The 25,475-nt window shown below is 43.4% G+C and overlaps 2 protein-coding genes across 4 annotated transcripts in view; one reads left to right on the plus strand and one right to left on the minus strand.

Annotated features, from left to right (window-relative positions):
* Positions 1 to 11,341, plus strand: part of LOC137175362 (sphingosine kinase 1-like) — a 41,368-nt gene extending 30,027 nt beyond the window's left edge. For both annotated transcript variants that reach the window (XM_067581030.1, XM_067581031.1), the window contains exons 4-5: positions 1,061 to 1,176; positions 6,039 to 11,341. In XM_067581030.1, coding sequence (XP_067437131.1) covers positions 1,061 to 1,176; positions 6,039 to 6,927 — 1,005 coding nt within the window. In that variant the 3' untranslated portion in view covers positions 6,928 to 11,341. The remainder of the gene's footprint in view (positions 1 to 1,060; positions 1,177 to 6,038) is intronic.
* Positions 11,342 to 12,081: 740 nt separating this feature from the next.
* ube2o (ubiquitin-conjugating enzyme E2O) overlaps positions 12,082 to 25,475 on the minus strand; it is a 39,099-nt gene continuing 25,705 nt past the window's right edge. Inside the window, exons 12-23 of one of the 2 annotated variants that reach the window (XM_067581028.1) lie at positions 22,657 to 22,811; positions 22,159 to 22,271; positions 21,797 to 21,925; positions 21,217 to 21,306; positions 20,772 to 21,096; positions 19,759 to 20,126; positions 19,472 to 19,652; positions 18,699 to 18,835; positions 18,148 to 18,351; positions 17,291 to 17,348; positions 15,275 to 16,100; positions 12,082 to 14,898 (exon numbers count right to left, since the gene is read on the minus strand). In XM_067581028.1, the coding sequence (XP_067437129.1) occupies positions 14,871 to 14,898; positions 15,275 to 16,100; positions 17,291 to 17,348; positions 18,148 to 18,351; positions 18,699 to 18,835; positions 19,472 to 19,652; positions 19,759 to 20,126; positions 20,772 to 21,096; positions 21,217 to 21,306; positions 21,797 to 21,925; positions 22,159 to 22,271; positions 22,657 to 22,811 (2,614 nt within the window). In that variant the 3' untranslated portion in view covers positions 12,082 to 14,870. Of the gene's footprint in view, positions 16,101 to 17,290; positions 17,349 to 18,147; positions 18,352 to 18,698; positions 18,836 to 19,471; positions 19,653 to 19,758; positions 20,127 to 20,771; positions 21,097 to 21,216; positions 21,307 to 21,796; positions 21,926 to 22,158; positions 22,272 to 22,656; positions 22,812 to 25,475 lie in introns of both variants that reach the window. The other variant, XM_067581029.1, reaches the window with a different exon arrangement.

Raw genomic sequence — 25,475 nt, forward strand, 5'->3', positions numbered from 1 at the left:
ATAAACTTTATTGCTACAGCGCCTTTTAAAAGCCAGAGTTACAAGCTGCTTCACAGGTGCACAGAAAACACAAAACAGAATATCACCGAGTGGCCAAACATAGATCAATAAAACCATAAAGAACAACATAAAACCATTGGAGAAGAAATTATGAAAAGGTTACAAATATATATCCATCCATACAGGTGGGTTTTTAAAAGCTTTTTAAAACAAGGCGCTGACTCAGCTGATCTGATGCTGTGAGGAAGTTTGTTCTGCAGTGTTGGAGCTAAAAAATGTGATGATGCCTTTTCTCTGAGGCCTGGACGGACCGCTGAACTTTAAACAATGTTTTGTTTTCAGGTCTGAGGCGTCTCAGTGCAGAATAAGAGGTTAAAAGATCAGAAATATAAAGCAGAGACAAACTGTGAAGGGATTTAAAAGTCATAAGTAAAACAAATAGGGAGCCGATGTATAGCTCAGTAATCTATAGCATCAGTACTGTATATGTACTATTAATATAGTTCATAAATATCTTTTATAAATGAAGTGGTTGTTGCCCACAGTGCAGACAAGCGGTGACAGTAGTCGACTACTCAGCTGCTGAACTAATGTGTGAAACCTGTAAAATGCAGAGCACATATTTATTTATTTATTTATTTATTTACAGACACCCTCACAAAAAAGTTGTCAGCAAAATTTTGATGATGAGTGCCTCGGAGTGGCTGCTATTAGGGTGTTTGAATTTTTCCAATCCCATTGCTGCTTAAATACCCGCCTTTCAGTACCAAAATCATCGAATGACTGACTTTATTTTGATATTTTAAAGAATATAAATATATTTTTCTTTTAAAACCTGTTTGTTCATTTAACACAAGAAGTCATTCATCTGAAATGTTAAATGTGGTCTAAACACAAACTGCTGTTTAAGATCTTTGCCTAAATAATCCAACATCTGTAATAATAAAATCTGATTCAATAATTAATAAACACAACTACAGAACTACCAGACATTTTTGGTCCATTTGGAAAAACACTGACTGGTTGACGTGTTATCGTCTGTATCTTCTGTTCCTGTCAGGTGATCAACGGTCTCCTGGAGAGATCAGACTGGGAGGAGGCCATCCGAACGCCGTTAGGTATTCTTCCTGGCGGATCAGGAAACGCCTTGGCAGCATCTGTACATTACTACTCCGGGTGAGTCACACGCAGAATCGTAAATAAAACCACGTGTTGATCAGCGAAGAATGTTAAAGATGTTGTAACGTCTTCGGTATTGCTTCATTCTAGCTCTATTATTCTATCATGACTAACCCACAACTCCACAGAAACCAGTCTGACCAGTTAGGTGACATACTGATTTGGGTTTTGGGATTCAAGGTGCAGCACTGAGTTTCATTAACATGCTCATACATAAAAAAAATTAGATTACGCAATGTGGTAGTTTCAGCCAAACTGTGCTACTTCACAGAGCTACCTGTGTTTTATTACAGACTGGAGCAGAAACAGGAAACAGAACATACAAACAAGAACACGCTGTATGTAATGACCATAATCCCCTGGGCTCTGCTGTAGGTCACCATCAGTACCATCAGTGTAAAACGGTGCAGCCCGCTCCACGCACGACTACAGGGTTAAGATGTCATGATGAATGTCATGTAGTGTTTTTAGTATCATTGTTTCTAACACACACGGGCCTCCTCTCCTCCTCCTCCTCCTCCTCCTCCTCCTCCTCCTCCTCTTCCTCCTCCTCCTGCTGCTGCTCCTCACTGTAAAATGCACTCATCTCGTCTGAATTCATTATTAATGATTTGCTCATTTGAGTGATTGTTTGGAGTTCATTCAACCAGAACAATGAACAGACAGGAGAAGGACAGATAGGAAAGAGGAAAGAGCAAGTGAACGAATGAGCCATAATATTGATAACAGCAGCTGATCAGAATCAGAGGAGGAGAAAGTGATTGATATATTTTACCCGTCTCACCCTCAACAACAACTCAGTGATGTTGAACTAAGTTGAGTCACCAGTCTGTTGTTACTGTTGCAACAAGCTAACGTGATAACGTTCATGGATATGTGTTGCTTTGAGCTAAATGCTAATGCAGCATGCTAACAAGAAAATATACCAGAATATTTATCTTTGTTTAGCTTGTTAGCATGCAAATATTTAGCCAGTTAGCACTAAACACAAGTTCACAAAGTGATCACAGTTCATCTTTAGGATTCATCCTCTGGGAACCATGAATGTCCAAATGTTGTGCCGACTTATCCAGTAGATGAGACGTTTCGACAGATAAGTGAAATCTTTGATCAGCTGGTGGTGTTAGAGGAAAGTCAGAGATCACTGTAGTAAGCAGGATTCATCCTCTGGGAACCATGAATGTTCACAGTGATCGATCAAACGGTTGATGATATTACACTCTGGACCACAGTGAGAGTTCCTTTTGGAGTAAGAAGGGGAGAAAGGTCTTAACATGTGTTTTAATATCTACGTTTTACCTTTTTTTTTTTTCGGCGGTGACACCTCTAATAGCTTGACGGTCTGCGGTGCAAAAGAGGTCGTGAACCCTTGTGAGAAAACCTCTTTATGGAGTAAAGAGGTTATTTCACCACACATTAACCTCATAGACCAGTGTAGGTCGTCAGTGTGGTTTCACGACTGCTCTCAATATAAATGAGCTTTCTCATTTGTTAACAGTGGTGGTTGTTACTCTGCATGTGCTGCTGTTTGTGTTTAAATGCCCTTTTTTACTCTAAAGTCACCTGGTGTCACGTGGGAAATGTAAAAAGCTCATGAAGTGCTTGAGGCGCTTCCTTTTTAAAGCTACTCTGCTGTTTGTAGGTCACACTGAGCTGCATCTTAACCTTTTACTATTTCACTTATTATGTAATCTGTCACTTTGTAAGTCAGCAGTTTTTGTTTATTTGTTTGTTTGTTTGATTTAATAAATGCCAAATTAAATAGAGAATAGGAAATTAAAGAAAACTCCTTACACTGATGGTGACATTGATTCGTCCCCTGAACTGCATCTGCCAATCAGCTTCTCATCAAACAATGGTCTTCCAGGCAGAGCGGCGGCAACAATGAGAGGAAGGGACCAGACTCTGTATTGTTTACTCTCCTCTCACACTCCCGCGGTATCCAGAATCTCCCTCTCGCTCTCTCTCTGGTTGCTGCAGGCCGTCCTGCGGTTGCTCTGGCCAGAATGTATTTGGTATTATTCCCAGCTGAATGTAGGGTTCACCGAGGCTACGTGCTGCATGTGGATCAAACGAGCGACAGCTAGAACATATCTGGTATTATGCAACGCGCTGAACAGGGTCTGCTGAGTGAGGGTTTAATGTGTTTCTGTAACAGCAGATATAATGAGCAGGAGCTGAAACATCATCTACCAGCTCGCCAAGGCTTTCTGAAGTGACAGGTGTGACACTTGGATGCGAGCGAGAGTCTCCCTCCCCTGGCGGCTCGCAGATACTGCAAAGTGAGCAGCAGGACAGCTGCTTCACCTTAAAGCTGATTTTCTGTTTCATTCTCAGCAGATGTAGAAGAAGAACGTAGATCCATAAATTATGTGATTATGTAAAAATACTCAAAACGGCCCCTGTGACTCATATTTTATCATATATGACGTTATTAAGATTGTAAATACTGACGCAACAAAGGCTTATTTTCAATTTTGTCTTACTAATTGTCCAAACCAAGAAGATAAATTCAATCTAGTGTCATGTATGATAAAGAAAAATAGCAAATCTTCACATTTGAGAGGCTGGAAGCAGAGAATTTGTGGTATTTTTTGCTTGAAAAATGACTGAAATGATTAATTGATTATAAAATAGTTGCAGATTCTTTTTTTTTTGTTTTTTGATCGACCAATCGTTGCAGCTCCGGATGAAACGATGTGAAATCAGCATTTTACTGTTAAAGCTTGTCGAGGTTGAGTTAGTTTTACTGCTTTAAATAGAGGTGGTGGTTCAACACCAAGGAGATGAATGTGAAGAGCTTTGAGATGATTCATGGAAAAGGAAATTAAAGTTCTGTTTTATTGTTTTAGACTTTTCTCTGATTTATATCCCGCAAATATTTCAATGAAACCATCTGAGAAGTTTAGAGGTTGGAACAACTCATCTGAAACATGATGAGGAGCCTCAGCTAGTAACTGTTTTCCTCATATACATTAACAATTTATTATAATTTTGTCATTTCTTTCTTGGTCTGTTCATACACATCTATTGCACCTCCTCTGTCTCTCTTCTTGATGTTTCCTCCATTGTTTTCCCCATTAAAGAGTTTTTTGGGGAGATTTTTGAATCAGGGTTTAAAGATACAGCGCCCTACGCTGCACAGATTGTAAAGCCTCCTGAGACGTGTTTAGGATTTGGTCACAAGCCAAAAAGGTTGGAAACCACTCGTTAAATCTTCAACAATGTTTATTCAGGTACAATCTTAAATCTGAAAGAAACCAGAAACTACAGCTGGCAAATAAATGTAGTAAAAAGTAGAATATTTTTCTGCCAGTGAGTGAACAGCGGGGGGGGGGCAGTTGGAAATCATATTATTTCTTGACCTTTTTACCAAACAATGATTAGAAAGAAACGGAGGCATGGAAAATGTAGATGAGACTATTTGGACAGCGAGACAAATCCAGGATGATAAATATGCATAAATCTCCAGAGTCACGGCCGGCGAACTCCACTGAGACGGCCGGTCATCGACGTAATTGACTGTGGGTGGTAACAGCAGGCCAATCTGTGTGTGTGTGTGTGTGTGTGTGTGTGTGTGTGTGTGTGTGTGTGAGGGGTGTCATCATGACCTTCCACCCCCGTCTCCGTCTCCATTCTCCCAGATGGGGTCTTTGTTGTCTCACTGGCCTGTCAAGTCTGAAGGCCCATAAGCTGATTCTGTCCCACCAGCCTCCTGGTTTATTGACCCCCCCCCCCCCGCCCCACACACACACACACACACACACACACACACACCCTCTACATCTACCTGCTTTCTCCCTTCTGTGTAGTTACGACTAAAAAATAAGGTCACAGTTACCCCAGTATTGTATAACAATCCTCTTACAGCACAGCCCCCGAAACACAGACGGCCTCGACCCACTTCCCAGAAAATATATACGCGCACCTTCATGTTTTCATCTTGGTGTCTATATCTTATTATTCTTTACTGCGGACTGGTGCAGGGCTGAAAAAGACTCAAGAAATGTATCATATAAGTCATTTATTGAGGAAAAATGCTGAATAGTTTCTGTTTCTTTGCTGCTTTTCTGTTTTTTATTCTTGTCGGTTTGACAAAACTGGTCGTTTAAAGACGTCACCTTGAGCATTTTTAAACTAAATCATTAACAGATTAATCCTAAAAATATCTGACTGACTCACTGATAATGAAAATAATTGTTAGTTGCAGCCTTACACTTGTGTCCGTTTTAGATTTTCTGTATCTTTAGAGACTTTTTCCTGTTTAATTAGAGCGCAGCTGCTGCTGCTGCCTTAAATACGAGCTCCTACTTCTACGCCTGGAAGCCGTAAACACCGCCTGTCACACATTCAAGCGCTTTTGGTCGGATGTATCGACTAAACGGACTCTGAGGTGGAAGTAATTCTGTGGCGGCTGTTTGTTTTATTTTAGAAATCAAGCCTCATGACGCCGCTTTGTGCTGCAGCAGCAGAAAAAAAACTAGAAGAATTTAAGTCTTTCTTTCATTCATGAAGATCTACAGTATTAAATGGACCTCAATACTTTTCAGCACCTTAGTTTACAGTTGGAAAAGAAGTAAATAATAATCCTTTAATACTTGACATGTTCAGTCGCTGCTCAGTAAGTATTGAGGAGCTGTTGCATCATTTTTACTCTCTGTTGTTTGACTTCATACTTTCTGACATCTCATCTCAACAACATCAGTCACTTCTATGAAAAACCTCCTTTCATGTGTTCTGTAACTGATGTCCTGAGAGTTCCTGCAGCGCTTGAAAGCAGCAGATCTCTGAGCTTAGATGCGTTCAGGAAGTCCAGCTCTGCCTGTTATGACTAATTCATCGCTCTGGTGTCCCTGCAGATCCTCGCCGGTGTCCAGCGAGGAGCTCCTGGTCAGCTGTGGCTTCCTGCTCTGTAAAGGTCTGGTATCCCGTATGGACCTGGTCTCCATCCATCTCTCCTCCAGCCCCCGCCTCTTCTCCTTCCTCTCGCTGGCCTGGGGCTTCGTAGCCGACGTGGACATCGAGAGCGAGAAGTACCGTCACGTGGGAGCCGCCCGGTTCACCGTCGGCACGTTGGTGAGGTTGGCTTCTCTCCGCGTTTACAAGGGCAAGCTGGCTTACCTGCCCGCCGCCGAGGACTACAACAACCGGCGCGCTTTGAGAAATAACAGGAGACTGCACTGCAACAATCCGGCCGCCTCCTTGTGTCCGGCCTCTCCCCTGAGCCGCCCGTCCAGAGACTCTTCCCTCCAGAACACCTTCCACAACTCCTGCCACTCCAACAACTCCCTCAAAGTGAGGAGGACGGAGGGCACGCCTTCCCGGAGCGCCACCAAAGCCCTCGCTGGCCCGCCGGACACCCTGCTGCTGCCTCTGGACCAGCCGCTGCCCAGCGACTGGGTGGTGGTCCCCGAGGAAGACTTTGTCCTCATGCTGGCTATGTACCAGTCCCACCTGGCGGAGGACCTGCTGGCAGCACCGGACGCCATCTTGGACGACGGCGCCATCCATCTTTTCTACGTTAGAGCAGGAATATCCCGCACCGCGCTGCTGAGGCTGTTCCTAGCCATGGAGAAAGGTGCACATCTGGCTACAAACTGTCAACATCTGGTGCACACTAAGGTGCGGGCGCTCAGGCTGGAGCCGCATTCGCCCAAAGGGATAATAACAGTAGACGGGGAAGTGGTGGAATACGGGCCGGTGCAAGCTGAAGTGCACAGAGGGCTGGCGAGATTAATCACTGGATGAACTGAAGCTTTCATCTCTGCTGTTTTAAAGGCTGATGACGTGGAATCAAACAAACCCCAGAAACACATTTTTAACGTTTCAAATCAGAAATGTTCAGGTACAGAAGCAAAGACGAGGACGTAAGACTGATTCACTTTCATCTGCTGCTGTTTAGCTCTCAGCGGTACAAAGACAACTCACAATTCATCAGAAAACGTTGTGATGTGCAAGAAACAAGCGATATGTATGGAGAACCAAAGTGCTCAATATTAAATAAATAAGGTATTTTCAAAATAAATCATCCAAATAAACGCAGACAAAATAAATAATATAAATGATCAAATACATTTCTCAAACTAGTTTAATGTCATTCTTATTTCAAAATACATTTTCTCAATGATCGATTTATTTCAAAATGATTGTAGAGCTGCAACGATAAGTCCATTAACTGATTATTTGAGCGACACGATATTAATCAGCAACTATTTTATTTTTTTAAGGAAAATTTGGTGGTTGCAGCTTCTCAAATATGAGGATTTTTACACTTATATGTGTCAAACATGATGGTGAACATGACTTTTGTAGATGTCACCTTGAGCTCTAATCAATAATAGGTCAAATAATCTGTAGTCGCAGTTTATTGGCTGTTGATTTTGTCCCTACGGAGCAGACAGCCAATCACATAACTGACTGTTCTGTTCGTCTGGAGCTGAAAAGTGGCATCGTGATATAAAAGCACTTAAAACTTGATTTTAAATCAAAGAATTTCTCTATAAAATAAAAGATTCAAGACTAAATAAACAAGCTGTGATCACATTTTGATTTGAACTCTTGATTGGTGCAGGGAGGTAGGTGACATCATCTTTTTTTTCCAGCTTAGTCCCGCCCACTTCCAACCAGTGAGAAGAGCACAAAAACAAAAACCCACAAATCTCTTGTGAAATAACCAAAACTGTTCAAACATCAGCTGATGATGTAGGAACTCGTTGTTCAGAGCGAGAAGCTGGTTGAGAAAACATGTTTACTGGATCTTTAAAAAAAAAAAACGACTAGTAAAGCTGCTGGAATCAAATAAAATGACCATAAACTCAGATATTTTGAAGAGACACAGGATGAAATCATTTATTTTTAATGATCTTAGATGTAAAGATTTATCGCTGTTGTAGAATTCCTTCACAACTGGATTATTTCATTGTTTCATTCCTCTTATTTATTTAATATTAAACACTCGGGGGTCTCCATTACTGACCGTTAGATACGTCAGCATCACTTTACAGATAAAACACAGACACACTTTAAATGTTGAACCTCTGCTGAAAGTAAATCCGTCACCATCTTCAGCCTCCAGCGTCTCATCTTGTTTATGGCTGTGTGGAGAGTATTTCTTCTTTGTGCTGAAGATGACATATCAACATGAATTACAGCATCTTATGCAACAGCGACGGACTGCGTTTCTGCCTCCATGGCTCCTCTGCAGTAGGATGGAGACTCTGTGTGTGTGTGTGTGTGTGTGTGTGTGTTTGTGTGTGTGTGTGTGTGTGTGTTGTCATTGCCCTAGTTTGGACAGAGACGATCAGGCTTCGCAACTGTTATTTGTTCTTCAGCCTCAAACTCTCAATTAAGGCCAAAAGTCGTTAACTTTGAATCCTCGATGGGTCGGTGTGTGTGGAGTCTGGGACGACGGTGGCGGCACACAGGACACAAGACGGATCCCGAGAAAGCACATTGCATAATACCGTGTTAAATTCAACCACTTGTACAGAATTTGACATTAGTTTCTTCATATCAAAGCGATGTGAGATGATCCCACAGCGCGTTTGACAAGTCTGGTCTCCGATCAGATCCTGTGTGTGTTTGTTGTGTAGCACCGGAGTCTCAGATCCACACAGTTTCATATTTGTTGCCTTAAAGCCTCGTTAGCTCTGTCTCGGTTTCCTAAACCAATCATGTTGTTTTAATTTGACATGTGAACAGATTCATGTCTGTCGAAGCAGTTTGAACTGATTTTATTCTGATTTAAAGGGTAAGTCGTCCTGTTAGCAGTAATGTAACAGATGTAAAACACTTTTAAACACCGTTAAAGGGTGAGTTCACCTAAATGATACCATGTTTTTATATGAACATATTTTCTCTGGAACCTGTTGTTGTATCCAGACAGTTCTGGTTTGATTTGAAAAGGTTCAGTCTCTGAGATTTCTGCTTCTACTCCCAACACAACAGAGGTGACTGAAAGTTGACAGACTTCCTCGTCAACAACGGGACTATTTCTTCTCTAGAAAGTATTTCTAATGAAAAATGTTCACAGTAACGTCTGTGGAGTGACACAGGAACACTAAGATGCTGCTACTGTACTGTTACTGTTATAGACTGATCTAACAATCTCAAAAGTTAAAAATTGGCCTTAAAAATGGTTTATTAAACATATTTAATCTTATTTTTTTGCATAAAAGCATAATTAAGTGCTTTTAAACGGCAGAGCAAAATGTCATTTTTCAATTCTGTGACACCACAAACAAAAACTTTGTCTCAGTTGTGTTGAAACGAGGCAGAATTTGAGAGAAACTGATGATCCAGTTACAGATCAGACGGGAAAATATGTAAAAATTTGGGTGAACTGACCATTTATTTGCTTGGTGCTTTTACCTTATTTCTCTGATAACCAGCTACATGGCAGACTGGTTTACAGGCTGTAATGAATGAAACCGGCGTTGATACGAACGAGACGAGGAAGTTGGAAACATCAGAAAAGTAAATAAGAGCATCTCGTTCCAGAGAAACATCTCCTGGAGGAAGCCGAGCCTCACAGATTGATGATGGTGGTGTTTCTGCTCTCTGTCCTGTAGCGACGGCCCCGGTCGGGTGATTGATGCGTTTTAGTGCCTCGATGTTCTCCACAGCTGCATCCTCCCTCTCTCCCTCCATCCCAACATACCACATTTCCTCATTCTCTTCTGCTTTCATCCATCCATCCACCCATCCATCCGCTGCTTGAAGTACTGCAGTGCTCTGCAGTGCAGTACGGCGGATTTATTACTCTTCATCACCTATGTGTCCTTACCATCCAGCTTTAAGTCACACAAAAGAAATGATGACTGAGAGTGCAGCAAAGTCTGATTTTTTTAATGTTTGTGATCTGATTTTTTTTAGTTTTTATTTGTGTTCAATTTAATTCACAAAGATCAGATCTGGACACAAAGAGGTTAAAAGGTCAAAGTGAGGTGAACTTTGAGTAATCATGCCTTAAAGATAACGGTTTGAGAGGTCGAAGCTGGTTAAACAGCACATTGATGAGTGAAGGGTGGAGCTGGAGGATGGAGGAAGGAGGATGATGAGGAGGAGGAGGAGGGGGAGATATTGACTTGTTAAATGCTGCATGAGGTAGGCGGTGTTGTGTTCCTGACAGGGCGCCCTTCCTCTTCCTCCTCACCACAAGAGATTGTTTGGGAGGATTAGCAAACAGTCCTGATGCTGTGAGGAGAAAACACACACACACACACACACACACACACACACACACACACACACACACACACACACACACAGGAGCTGACATCTAACTGCTATTTGTCATTTTAAACATGAATAACAGGAAGAAAGGTGGGATTTTGAATAGAAATGTTTGAACCATCACGCCATGACTATGTTTAATACTGTTAAGAATTAAATCAAGCAAAACCAAAATGTATTTCCTTTAAAAAGATATTCTTCTATACATGTTTTTGCACATTCCGTCAACATTTGAACAAAGCACGTTTGTTGCCAATGTCCTTTTAGAAACCCTTATTTAGTTGAAACGTTTACTGACGAGTGACTCTGCAACAGGAATTCAGCTGAAGAGCAACAAGCACATAAGACGGAAACAGTACTTGAAGACACGCTTGTTTCAGTTTCTTTCTTTTTACTGTGGGTTTTGGGGACAAATGTGGTCTGTAGCATCAAAACTGAGGTCAGGCACATGACTGTTAATAATGGACATAAATCCAACACAGCGGTTCCCAACCTGTTTGACCTGTGAACCCCCCCCCTCCCCCCCCAGAAGAGCTAGTATGTCAGTTTATGACCCCTCATCCACATCAGAGGAGATTTTTCCTACTGAGACTGTTTTATTTGACAGATTTTAGGGCCAATACGTTGTAAGATGATCCAGTAATTCATTTTGTGTAGCAGAAACATATTTTTCTGCTTCAGTCCCTTCAGATTTGTGTGTCGACCTGCAGGTTGGGAACTGCTGATCTGACAAACACCACAGTGTGCTGCAGGCTCAGACCGCTCTCATCTGTTTCTGAGGATGTTCTTTCTATGCATAGTCAGGTTTCTTATGAGCGATGCAGTGGTCCTTTTCTCCGTTTGATGTGCCTTGACTGTGCTGCCTCCCGGTGGTTTGAATACGGTGGTGCGCTCACTCATTGATCATTTCTCACCACCATTTTTTTTTTTTTAAACTTGAATGTGCTTGGAGGAAACGGGGAAAAATTGGCCAAACTGATGAGTATGAAAACATAAAGCATCCGTCTTCATGTCAGAAATATTGTATTGTGTATGATTCATGTAATTCTGACTCTGTGCTTTCCTGTGAACCTGCATCTCTCTGTTTAAGCTGCCTCATCATTAACAACCACAAATCAAATCTTTAATCGCTCCTGGAGGAGAAATCAGAGCGACGGCCTTCAGCCAGAATCCAATTTCTGGTTTGTGGGTCAGTGTGATTGAAAATCTAAATGAAGGCCAGCCAGGTCGTCCCACTTTAATCAGACTAATAAAGATTCAGATGACGAAGGACCTGATGTTCGTTTCCTGTCAGAAAGCTGAAGACAGACAAGAGAAACTCTGACTGTTGATTTTTAAAGTCTTTACCTGCTGCTCCTCGACTGTCGCTGTCATTTTTTTTTTAAATTTTCTTCTGGCACACTGAAGATTGAATGATTGATTCTTTATTCAAAGAGATATCTATTTTTCCATTAGACAAATGTCTGTAATTTTCTATTATTTGTGTTTTTGATTGATAAATAAAACGAATGATGAGAAACAGCTCGTCTGTGGTGCAGTTTATGATGCATCAGCTGCACTTGAAATCTGTTTATGATCAGTTTTATATTAAATATTGTTATTCTGAAGAATATCTACAGTCTACACAACAGCTAACAGGATCCAAATAATTAAAAGCCACAATGTCACTATGGTACTGCTTGCAAAGTTTAATACATCACTATACAGTCGTCTTAACGCAACAAATGTTAACCAATAAAAAAAGGAAATCAGAAGTACAATACACACTCAGCATTTTGTACATATACTGTTTGCCCCAAGCGTCCACGTGACTGGTTAGAACTCAAGTTTGTGTTAAATATATAGTGTATGTATTTATAGATTTCAATATAGTCATGATGTCTGTACAGAGGGAATCAGGCTACAAATCATAACTTTATTAGTTCATTTTTTTGTTTTTTTTTTAATATATCAATAACAGGCCACTGTGGAAATGTAGACATCATACAGTCAAGTCTTGTGTGAAGCCCATTCAAAAGGCTTAAAGCAACATGTTACATGCTTTGGCTGTAAAACAAACTTCTCGCAGTAATAATAATTATAATAATAATGATAATAATAATAATAATGGTTTAAATCTGAATAATATACACACATACACAGAAAATTGTACATAGCATCATGTGCTTGATATCCTGCCGGACTTTTGCTTCGAGATCTAGCGAGAAAGCTTCACATTTTCTGTTTCTGCGAGTTTTGACAAATGAGGGCGAAAGATGGAGCGATAATGTCACCGTTTAATTCTTGGTGGAGCCGTGTGTGTGTGTGTGTGTGTGTGTGTGTGTGTGTGTGTGTGTGTGTGTGTGTGTGTGTGTTTGCACTTTCCAAAACACCATTATTCTTTGGCCCTTACTTTTTCTGAATATTAGGTGAAAGGGGGAGGGAAGGGGGGGACACTCCTCCAAGAATTGAGACGGTGACATTTTACAGACAGCAGCATGTAGGGAAGAAAAAAAACAAAAACAGACGAGAAAGCAGACAAGGCTACATGCTACAGCTACAGCAGCCAGCGAAGAAGACGACACGTCTTCCTCTGTAGCATTAAAGGCAGCGAAATAATAAAGTAAAATCCAGGAAGAGGACAAAATGTCATGGAAGCCTGATTGCCACATCTGGTACAGGAATGCCAGTATATGGAGGGGAGGGGGGAAGAGGGGGGGGGGGGGGCTGGAAGACAAAACAAAATACCCTCATTCATGACCTCTTTTGTTTGTTTTTTTAAGTCTCTTTAAAACGCAGCAACTCTTGGCTCATGGTTTTTATCCTCTCCCGTCACTCTCTCATTCAGAAACACTCTTCAGCATCAAAGTTCTTTGTTCAAGTAAAATACCAGACATCTTCATGGGATAAGGAGCTCGAGTCAGGGGAGAAAAAAAAAACACAGAATAACAGAAAATAATAATAATAATAATCATCAAGCGGGATAATTATATCAACAAATCTTCAGCGTCACACTCGTTGCGGTTTGTAAATCTGACGTGATTAAACTCTGCACGTGCAATTCGGGGAAAAGGAGAATACAGCGACGGCCGCAGTGTGAGAGACTGATGATGATTAAGAGGGGGGGGGGGGGGGGGACTGAGCGGGAATCTGCACTATTAAAAAAGGAGGAAAACACTGGAACAGGGGGGTTTTAGTGGTCTTAGATTGTGAGTTTAGGCCTGTGTAGGTTAATGTCTAAAGCGTGACACAAGCAGCTCTGTACACGATGGTCTGAGATCATTAAGAACAATTCAAGTAAGGCAACATGTTGACATGAGATGACGGAATGGATGCAGGTATGTTTTTGTTTTTTTTTGTTGTTGTTGTTTTTTTATTTCCTCTATTTATTCTGTGTCATTTGCAGTGATGTGGATTCACCTCCGTCGCCCGCCGAGTGAAGCCTGGAGGGAGGGAGGGAGGAGGAGGAGCGGAGCGGAGCATTGTGGGTCAAACTCCAGTCTGAAACCTATATTTCAGAGTGTAATGACGTCAAAAACACCATTTTTTTTCTCTCCGTTTTTTGGTGATCGAACAACTTTCGCTAACTTCCACATGAGAAGTGAACGGAACTTTTGTATGTAGAGGCGACAGCTGTGTTAAACTTCACATCATAACGTCACCTGACTGACCAAAAACAGCTCCAGCGGTGTGACCTCCAGAGGTGATCCGCGTGTAAACTTTGTCACTCGATGTTTCGCTGCGTGGTTCGGTGCGAGTGATTGGCGAAGGAAAAATACCAGTAAATGCCAGTGGAAGAAGTGGCGAAGCTGTTTGTGGTTGGCAGTTTTACTGACATTCAGTACGTTCTACTTGAATATTTATGTGTGTGTGTGTGTGTGTTTGTGGATAAAGAGAATTTGGCAGAAAGCGTACAACCAGTGATTTCTATTTAAAAAGAGTCCTCCTGGTCGGCATGTTTATTTATACGGTGTCACCTCTCCCAAGACCGGATTGTCCGTGTGTTTGTCGTAGTGCAGGATGGTACAGCGAGAGTATCAGTAGTGCTACAGATAATAGCCGCAGTCCAGCCAGGAAAGCTCGGCTTTGCAGTTTTTTTCAGTGGAACCCAGCCGTCTTTGACCTCGTCCGAAACATAGCGAAGATCACGAGTCCGCGTGACGTTTTTCAGGTTGATTGAGATCGCAGAGCGGTGAGACGGCGGATCCCTGCCCGTACGATGGAGGCTGCTGGATGCCAGGTGGATGAGGGAGGTGGAAGAGGGTTCATGGCACTGATTTTTCATCTCATTCTGTCCTTTTTTTTTTTTTTTTTTTTTTTTTTTGCATCCACACCAATGCCACTCAAGTCTAAGTCCCGGTGAGGCCCGAGAGAGACTCCGCCTCCAGGAGAAGCTCTGTGTGTGTTTTACCTGCGTGAAGCGTCCGTGAAAGATGAGCGTTTCTACGTGACGGAGCGAGCGCGAGGTCCGCCGCTCTTTATCCGTCGCACACATCTGCAGGGAGACTGAAGGAGAACAAAGACATTATCAAGTCGCATCCAAACCAGGACCTGCTCACTCTCCTGATGAAAAGGTGCTGCTCTCCTGCGGTCATGGTTTGATTGAGAGGAATTATGGAAAAAGAAGACAAAGCGTTGTGGAGTTGGGGCAGCGGGAGGGGGCAGAAAAGATTAAGAAATTGAGGCAAAGGACAAAAACGTGGGCAGTGCTGGGGGCACAGTGCAGCTCTGAACAGGCGTACAGAAGAATTAAAGTTGTAGCCCCACCAGACAAGTAATGGATCCTCCTCTACAGCTTGAGGCAGATGAGAAGGTAGAAAAGGAGGAAAAGAGAAGGGGACAGTGCAGAGGTGTGTTGGGGAGCGGGTGAGGAGGCACTTACTTGTCCTCTGTGTGCTCAGGCATGGCGGCGGAGGCCAGCGCAGCTCGGTACTGCTGCAGCACGCCTCGAACGCTCTTCACAAACCCCTTAGAGAGCGGGAAGAGCGGAAAGCCGATGTCTGGGTAGCCGCTGCCTTCCGGGAGGAAACTCCGGTAGCTCTTTCTTCGTTTCTTTGGTCGCACCACTGGCTGGCTTCCTGTGGAGCCCGCCCCTCCTCCGCCAACCGCGGCAGAACCCGATTCTGACGTCCCACCACGGACTACAGAACCGGGGCCCCTACTTTCACCACCCAGAGAGGCGTTCCCCTGGGTGCTGTCGCAGTCTGAGTTCTGGCTCAGCTCCTGCTGAGAGGCCGCTGTAGTGGAGGGACTCAGTCCTGAATCCTCCAGCTCCTCCTCCATAATACTGCTGACTCCCGCCCCGGTGACCCCCTCCTCCCCGGGCTTACAGGGGCTGCTGTGGGCCACCGACACAGGCCCCGATCCCAGAGGCAGCTGCTCATCCAGAGGCTCCACGGACGAAGGCCGCTCCTTCGAGTGGTGAGCCCTGGAGGACACGTGCGCCGCGTGACTCCTCTCGGCAGCGTCGTTCAGCTCAAGCCACGCCTCCAGGCGGTGGACGAGCCGCCAGCCGTTCAAAACAAAGTGCTCCTGGATCTCCTGCTTGAAAACGTCCACGGGATTCTGGAGAAGCTGCGTCATAGACTGGACCATCTTGATCAGGGCCATCTCGTTGTAGCAGCGGCTGTTCTCGTATCCTTCCTGTAGGCCTCGGTCGCTGTCGAAGCCGGCCTCGTTATAGTAAGGCTCATTGACGAGGATAAGGCCTGCAGAAAACACACACGTACACACGCTGAGGTTATTATCAACGTCAGACTAACAATTTCATACAACCTGATGAAAACCAAAAAAGAAAAAACAAAAGTCAAGATATGTGAAGCCAGTGTTACAGTGTTTTCTGTCTGTAGTGATTATGAATGTTGGTCTAGTTGGATTGTTTTAAACCTGGTTTGGTGTCTTTCCACCATAGTGAGATCATACTGACCCAAATTTACTTTTGATTCTTTCTTAGAATCAAACTTTGTGGATTTGAGGGCAGCATCAAAGCAAGTACAATAGAATTGTGATGTAATTTACACAGTAAACTACACTGGCCAAAGGTTCACCACTATGCTGATGATACTTAACTCTAAAACCACCCTCACCCTCCTGCTTACACACAACTCAGTTTTAGCAGACTACATGATGCAGCATGTTGTTTTGTCCTTTCTGATCCACAAACAGACAGCGGTTTTACACTCTTAGACTTTCCAGGTTTGAGTTTTTTCACTGTAAATACCGTAAATTACAATCGCCATGTTTCAGATCAAAGGATCTTTATGGCACCGTCTTTCTTACGTTTGTGAACAATTCTGTTTTTCATTCTGAAAATTTAGAAGAGAAACGGTACAACACCAACCCACTCACGATCAGAACTTTAATTACAACAGCAGTTAGTGTTACAGTCGTTATTTTCTTCCTCCATGCTGAATGACTCGTATCCCTTTTTAATTTTCTGTCTCATTTCAGGTTTTATATTATCAAAAATGAATTTTGGTCTTTTTTTCCCCCCCTGTGGACTCAATAAATTGTAGATTCATTTTGTGCCATGTGAGATTTATGAGGCCAGAAGAGCCAATTTAAAACCAATCATAGTGGGTTCACATTGGTTATTTCACTGTGTGACTGTGTGCTGGAGGATATTTTAACCAAACATGCACCTCGATGAACACCGCAGTTAAAGACACGTTTTACATGCGAGAATCTGATAAAATAAGTGAATTAAAACCTGGAATGAATTTCTCTGGCAGCCCAGATTGCAGATAACTTTTATGTGTAACATCAGTCTGTGAGGCAGATACATCTAGTCCAATGACTGTGTGAGACGCTGCACTTCTGAGCGAATGAACGCATGAATAAAACATTTTTGTGCCGCAGAGAAAAGAAGGTTAATGGAAGAGTGTGAGTGTGAACTAACCTTGTATGGAGATGAGGACTTGCAGCAGACTGGACTTGCTGGTCCACCTCTCGGTGCCCTGTGGATCGCCGCAAAAGACGACAACAATTCAGCACATCGTTTGGAGGAAAACAGAAAGACGGAGGCGTCGTCGAACTGCAGAACACTTAATGAAGTGAATGTGCTGCTGGCGCCGTGGGAGACCTCTCTGAAGCAGCAGCGCACGCTTATGAGTAATAATCCAAACATAGATTCATGCTCACATGTGCATTGCTGTGTAAACTAAAAAGATACTGATGAGCACATAAATACTACACTGATTATGACCTGCAATGCTGTGTAGTTACTTCATGGAACATTAATATATTATTTTGATTAATGTATTTACTGTTTAGTCTTAGTTTTGTCCAATCAACAGTCCAAAACCCAAAGATATTCAATTTATAATGATATAAAAACCAGAGAAAAGCAGCAAATCCTCAGCTGCGTTCATTTCTGATCGACTAATTGATTGAACGACTAATTGAATTAGTCAGTTAATCAATCAAATGTACATATGCACAAAAAAAAAAAAACCCCAGAAAGACTGAAAAACAACTGGTGCAAATAAACAATGAATATGTGACAGTTACATTTATCACTTCCATTATGTTACCTGAGTTGTAACATTGACTAATTCAATCTGGTTGAAAATATCAGGTACAAACTGGTTCAGGTAGACGTCACACACCACCACCAGTGTCACACTTCAGCCATGTTGCTTTAATTAGAGGTCGACAACTAAAACCGTGGAACTAAAGTCAAAAAGACACATTTGTCCACATTAACCGAAAGTTGTCTCACTTCTGTACAAACAGAAACCTGTAAAAAACGCTCACCTTGCCGATCCAGGTGCCCAACAGACTGACGCACACCTTGCCGTTGTCGTAGAGGTTGGGATTGAGGCGGCCGCTGCACTGGGACAGGTAGCGGAACAGAGGCGGCACAGCTGGGTAGATGTTGGGCAGCTGGATGTCGAACAGGAACAGGCCATCCTCGTAGGGCGTACGAGTCGGCCCTTTGATCAGAGCTGAGAACAGATCCTACGTCGGACAAAACAAAAAGAACTTTATGACACGTTTTCTTTGAGAAGTTTTTGAATGAGAAAGCAGTAAATCATAGTCAAGTGAAGCCCTGTTGAAAGAAAAGATACTGCAGACACTTTTTATACTGACTGTAACTCACAAAACAACGATATGAGGACCGGCGGCCTCGATCTTTAAGTTGTTATTTAATTTTTATTAGTTTTTAAATATTAATACTCAGTTTCTCATAAAGCCTTTCTGCTTCTCTTCCACACAGAGGATCTCACTACTTGTTCATCTTCCTCCCTGGTGTTGTTGTTGTTTTATTATCATTATTAATGTAATATTAATGACTGGAAACCCACCATACGATCTTCAAAGGTTTTGACCATGATGCCGTCCGGCAGCGACGTCGCTAGCAGAGCCATCTCCTTCCTCACCGTGCTGAAGAACTTCTTGGCCTCCGCCGGCTGAAATTCCATTTTCTTAAAAGAGTGCGTGTCTGCAGCAGAAAGAGACGATGATGATTGAATTGCGATACGGAAAGAAACAGAAATCTACAGACACAGCTCGGGCAGGGGATTCATCGCGTTGAAGGATGTGCGAGTCTGTGACAGACAAATTTGATTACAGGATGGAAACGGGAGGCAGCTGCCGTCAGTCACAGGACTGAAGACATATAGAATTCTGTTTGGTGTCGGAGTGTTCAAGAAAACTATCTAGTAGATATCAAGTAGATCACCGAAGACTTTCAAGAAGGAGAATATGGTGGAGGGAGGAAAAACACATGGAAGGTTCAAAGAAAGAAAAATAGATAAACAGAGGATGAGAAAGAAAGAGAGATGAAACAAATGGAGGAAGGAAGAGACATTTGGCCTCAAGTGACTCCGACGACTCTTAACGACATCATTACAACAGCCAGGAGCACTAAGGAACCAAGTGGTATCAATGACCCTACAGAGGTTTAATACCTGGGACTCCCCACCAATCAGAATTGAAGACTTGGATGAGAGGTGAAAGTGTCTACAACCAAAGTCCAGTTGCCCTTGAGTCAACCCTCCTTGCATAAACACCTGGATGATTGACAATCTTCATAGATACTGAAGGAAAGAATTAAACACACATCCTCATTTCTCACCTGGTGCCCATTCCAGCACAGAGAACACTTCTCCCTTGGCACTGGTAAAGGTGACGCCGGGTTTGCCACCGCTCTGTTGGCAGAGTACAGGTGTGTCGCTGAGAAACTCACTGGGCCATTCTTGTCCACCCACCGGTGTCTGCGGCTCTTGCTGAGGCTTTTCCTCTCCGACTCTCTCGGTCTGAACGGTAACGGACACAATCAATGTAACAATGTCTCAAGATGTAACGCAGAATTCACTGACAGAAAAGTCTGATGCGATGTTGTGGATTTATTTAAACACATACCTCCGTCCCCGCTCCTGTACTCCCCCCCGCTTCCACCACAGCCTCCATCTTCTCCTCCTCCACGATGGCCACGTTATCCAGCGTCTTCCTCAGGTTCTCCTGGAGCTTCTTGATGTCGTCCAGGAAGCGTTTCTCCTTCGTCGGTTTCTCAGGGGCTGTGGGTGTCACCGAACTTGCTACGTGAGTTGTGGAAGCTGGTTCTGCGGAGGTCGGGGAGGTCGGAGAGCCGCCGGTCCAGAGCTGCTCCACGGTCATGTTCTTCAGGCTCTCCAGGATCTTCAGGGCCTCTTTCAACTCCCTGAAGCCTCGAGAGGCGCCGTCTTTACAGGGCTTCTCCGCTCCGTTGACAGCTCCTCCTGGAGTGGTTCCTGAGCAAAAAGACAAGGAAGTTTACATGTAAACCAGTCTGAACAACAGAAAATGTTCACCCGCTTCGCATGTCAAGCTAAATGAATACTACCTCTGAAGACAATGATAGACCATAGCAAGCTCCAGTTCATTTAAAACACACACATGTACATCCAAAGCCACACATATTACTCCAATAATTACTTCATAATTTCTACTTTTTTTCTATTTAATTGCACGAGCAAAGATCCTGTGTGGGCGTCTCCAAGAGCAACTGCTATTTTGGTTCATGTATATGCAGCGATGCAAAGTACAAAAGGGCTGCATGAAGGTGAATATAGATCATTGTGGTGATTAATAAATATAATAAACCCAGAAACAGCTGAGCCAATCACAGTGAAGCATGACAACAATAACTTAACAAACGAAGAATCTCCAGGAGATCATGTTGTTGTCTGGATGGTCCAGAGTTTCACCACAAATCTGTTCTGACAACAATATTCCAGCTCTAACTCGACTATATCCCACATGTAAATGGTTCTATATAAATAAAACGTTGCAGCCTAAAGAGACAGACGGCTGGAGAATTCTGTAATGTTTTATTAACACACAACAGTAAGTGAAATGAACAATATTATAAATATTGCAAAAGCTCTGCTCCCCACCTCCTCCAGCAGCAGGGCTCGCCACAGCCACAGACGCTTCCCCCTCCTCTCCGGGGACCGCTTTAGAGGGGCTGGTGACCCCGGCTTTGCTGCCCTCCTGAGGGGGGATAATGAACATGGCGGAACCGGTGGGCGTGGGGGTCGGGGTCGCCGTGTCGGTGACATCTGCGTTGTTGATGTGGCTGTCGTCCTCAGTGGTGACGCCGTTGTCCGTCTCCCAGCTGTCGCTCTCATCCTCCCACTCCTCGGTGGACAGGACGCTGCTCGTCTCCTCCACCGAGTCGTAGTCGGTCTCCTCGATCTCAGACTCCACGTTGTAAAGGTGCTGTGTGTGATTAGAAAATGATTATCAGCCGCTTTTCAGCTCCGAATGCTTGCAAATTACTCAACAGTTTCTCACTTCTGATGTCAAAAATGAGGTTGTTTCATCAAGAAAAGCTTTTACCTGTGGCAGGACGATAGTCATGGAGTTGTCCGCCCACACCACCTCCACTTTGCTGCTCACATCCACCCTGGATACCTGACCTACCGACGTCTGTGGGCAGAACAACAACCAACAACTCACTCCCTCATACGATGTTTGAGATTATTTCATAAAAACGAGACCAAAACAACAAAAGCTGCAATGTTTCTCTATTTACACCACAGTACCATACTGTTGGATGAAGAGAAGATCCTAAACAAAACTTTGCATGATTCCTAGTGTTACTGCCTTTCCTTATATTCCCTATAAATCTAACCATTACACTTTTGTATTAACTATGTATTAATGGACAATTCAAGTCATCCAAAACCTGCAGGAATCGTCCTTTGGGGACCACTGATATAGTAGTTCAGTACTAAATTTCATGCCAATCTGGTCAAGAAATGTTGCTCCAAGTGTTGGACAGACATCATGAACTAACTTACACTCCACCACTAGCGGAGCAAAATATCATATGTGACACATAATACAGGTGAGGCAGAGGAAAATCCTCTTTGCTGGGCCTTAATGTAGGAGAAAAACATTTAAAAATTGTTCTCACCTCATTTTCACAGTCGTTCTGTCCGTTCTCCGAGTTCCATATTCTGATGACGATGTCTGTGGTGCGGAAGTGGAAGTCTGGATGATCCGAGATGTCGTAAACGCTGACGTCCTCCTCCATACCGATAACCTGGATTAAAACGATCACCAGGCTCATTATATTTCGAGCAGGTATCGCTACATGAAATCTGCTAACCATGTATGAATATTATGAGTGTAGTCAAGTTGCTATGGTTACCAAAACTGCTCTTCCCACTTGCAGTGAAGCCCCCCCCCCCTCCTCCCTATATAATACTACTGTCTTATTTTGAATTTTTCCCTCTCTTTCACACACTTCATTGTTCTCTTGTTTTCCTGACTGACCTCCACATCGTCACTGGTTGAGTTGAGTTTGATCCACTTAACAACACATGTTCTGCCCTTGTGATCGCCAGACTGGATCACACCGTACACCCCTGGGTCCTGGAGGGCTTGGGCTGAAGCGAGCACACAAACACACACACACATACACAGATTAGAGAGCAAAACACAAAATACAAAAACACCAGAAACCTGTAAATGTAAAGATTTATAGCAAAAAATAGAAACTTTTAGTCGGCTGAAACATCACAACCTTAAAGTAAATCCCTGTATTTTCAGTCCATTTGTACAGACTAAAGCAAACTTGGCTTAGTTTCAGCAAATGACCTAGATACTGTTGGTGCTAGGTTGCTGAGTGGCCTAAATAAAAAAACACCTCATCACAGTCCGCAGGGACAGAAATCTGTCACACACACACTGCGTCTTCCCCCGGTCTGAAGAAGTGAAACGGAACAAAGTGAAATAATACAAAACAAATCTAAATCAAGTGATATTCCTCACGTCGTTTGTCTACTACAAAGTCCCCGGGACAAAACTCGTGGCTGTCCAGGTGCTGGATGGGGATGAGGTCGTTCGATCGGATCCCCTTCTCTACTCGCCCGTCCTTCCACATCACGTCGGCCGTGGTCTTTGTGGACACGACTTCCACCGCCACCCTGCACGAAAACACACACACACACACACACACACACACACACACACACACGTCAAGTTTGTTTTTTTCATAAAGCTCAAAATCACAAATTTGCCTCAGAGGGCAGCAAAGAGCTTTTCTCTATTACAGTGGTCTGGTATATTTCTATCTTGGTTACCTAAGTTTCCCTCATACCTGAATATCTTCAGTCAACCACTACATTCACCCCCCCCACGTGGCTTGTTGGGAACTCAATCTTGCATTTCATTCTTTCTTTCCTCTTGTTCTGACTCTTCCTGCGATCATTTTTTAATCGTTTGTTCCTTTGCCTCAGGAAGCAAACTGTTGCTGGGACATCAATCAAAATCACACCAGTGGAAAATTAAACAGGAAACAATGTTTTTATAGTTGTTCTGTCATCTGAGTGCACAAATCATTTAACCTAGCCTCGAACTGAGGCTTCTTTTTTTTAAATATTCAGATTATATTAGAAAAAAAAGGATATAAACAAAAGAAATGAATTTGAAACACATTGTCTAATACACACATAGGAAACCATTCATGTAACAATGTTTACACTTTGTAGGCAACTGGTTCAACTGGTAATAAGCCATGAAAACACAGCACAAAACATCATTTAATGCGAAATCCATTTTAATTCAATTTTATTTGTCACTAAAAGAAGAGAAATTCTGCAGATTGTTCTGGTGTGTTTGATGTAGTAAAAACAGTGAGATAGAATGTGTGCAGTGTTTTGTAAGCTGAGGATGTGTGTGTGTGGTTGAGGATGTGACACCATCAGCGGTCTGAAAGACTCTCTGTGTGTGGGTGCCGTCAGGCTCCAGTGTCACTGTTAGATCGACACTGTACACGATGAGCCCTTTGACAAACAAGATAGAGGTTGGAGCGACGGACAAACACGGTGTTGTCAGATTTCCTGGGACACTAATTGTTGTTTGTTTAAAACAGTGGGTAAAAGATGATGTCATTGGTCTGATTTTTACATCTACGTCCTGCCAGAGCAGCAGGAAGGGCGACTAAATGTGTAGGAGGCAGCGTCATCAGACCTATCTGTCCTGTAGAAGGGGATTATAGCTGAGCTTTGCTATTATTGTCATAATGACCATATTGGAAGCCGATGGTGTTCATCTCCAGAGGCCTGTCGTGGGCATGTGAACGTCTGTTGTCCTTTCTCCTGGGACTAAAGTTCATGTTAAAGCTCACAAACCACTAGTGCCACTGCAGGCACTAGATGAGCTCCCTCCAAGAGTACTGAGGTTCCGGCTGAGGTTGTTGAAGTTCATGTTCTACGTTGTGTTTGCGCCCGCTAAGCTCTTGATAACAGCAGATGCATTATCAAGAGCCCCTGTGAAACACACTCACACAAGCAGAAAAAGACAATGATGTCATTCAAAAGCTCCCTGCAACAGCAGCAAGAATGAAAGTGATTCAAGAGAATCAGAAACCCCGTGTGCAAAGTTAACCAAGTACTGCGAGACTAAGTGGCCTGAGAAACACCCTTCCACCAGATCTGGGGCCTGACAAGAAATCCTCCAGGACTTCAACGATGGTCACTGAGGTACTGTCAAGTGTAGGGCGAGGGTTCACCAGTCTGTCTGGTGGCCACGACTGTCCGTACACATCAGTCAGCTGGTGGAGAACTGTCACATGTTCACAGCACAAGGCAGAGAACAGAGAGACCCTGGTGAACGGGAGGGTATAGACTTATTCTTCTGGGAGAAAAAGTCTTACCTTCTTGTAGTTGGTTATTTCTCAAGCTACACTGAAGTAGCACAACTCAGCGCTGCCTCTGAGAGTTATGTCTCATAACGCACTCTTCCAAGGCTTTGCGATGGAGTCTGGGTTAACACAGGTTACCAGCAACACAAGGTATCCACAAGCCAATGAGGAGGCTGAGAGCGTGCTGTGACTACTGTAAAAGGACGGTGGAAAGGATTACATCGTGTACCGCACCTCTGGAAAGTCAGCCGCTCACGAGGAGACAGCTACGCACCACCATACCACAGCTCCCAAAATCCCCACTCCTCTGTTGGCCGAACATCAGAGGATTCAGGAAGTCTGAGAAGCTGGCGAAGGAAAAACCAACAACGCGACTACAACCTGCGTCACAGAGTCCGTCCTTTACCACCACTGCAGTCCGGGTAAAATGTGTGGCTCCCGTTGAGAGAAGATACAAGGGACAGTCGTTCAATCTGTGACCAGACCCAGGTCCTACATTACACCTTACCAGAGACACAAACAATCACAAACATACTGAAGCAACCAACCAACCATATGTGACAACTTCAGGCCAACTGTCACGCCCCCCCAGAGTGTACGGATTTATAATAGTGAGTAGAGAGACTGTTGAGAGAGGGAAATTTTGTAAAGTGATGTTCTACTCTGTGGGTTTCCTCTACGGGGATTTCATATATTACAAGACTTGAGGTGTTCTGTAAAAGGGGATTATAGCTGTTGTCACATGGACTCTATTGAGATGAACAACGTCCGGTTAACGTTCATGCATCATACAGCTGGCTCTCCTGGCACAGACTGGTTGTTAATGTAACACTATCAGCCTCATCGATCTGCCAAATGTCAAAACACTTAACCAGACGTGGAAAAAGTCACTGGATCAATTACTGAGAGACAAGGTCACCACGGTGGTCTGATGAGTCACTGTTTT

Source organism: Thunnus thynnus, chromosome 3 (assembly GCF_963924715.1).
Source record: "Thunnus thynnus chromosome 3, fThuThy2.1, whole genome shotgun sequence".
In the NCBI taxonomy this organism is placed as follows: domain Eukaryota; kingdom Metazoa; phylum Chordata; class Actinopteri; order Scombriformes; family Scombridae; genus Thunnus; species Thunnus thynnus.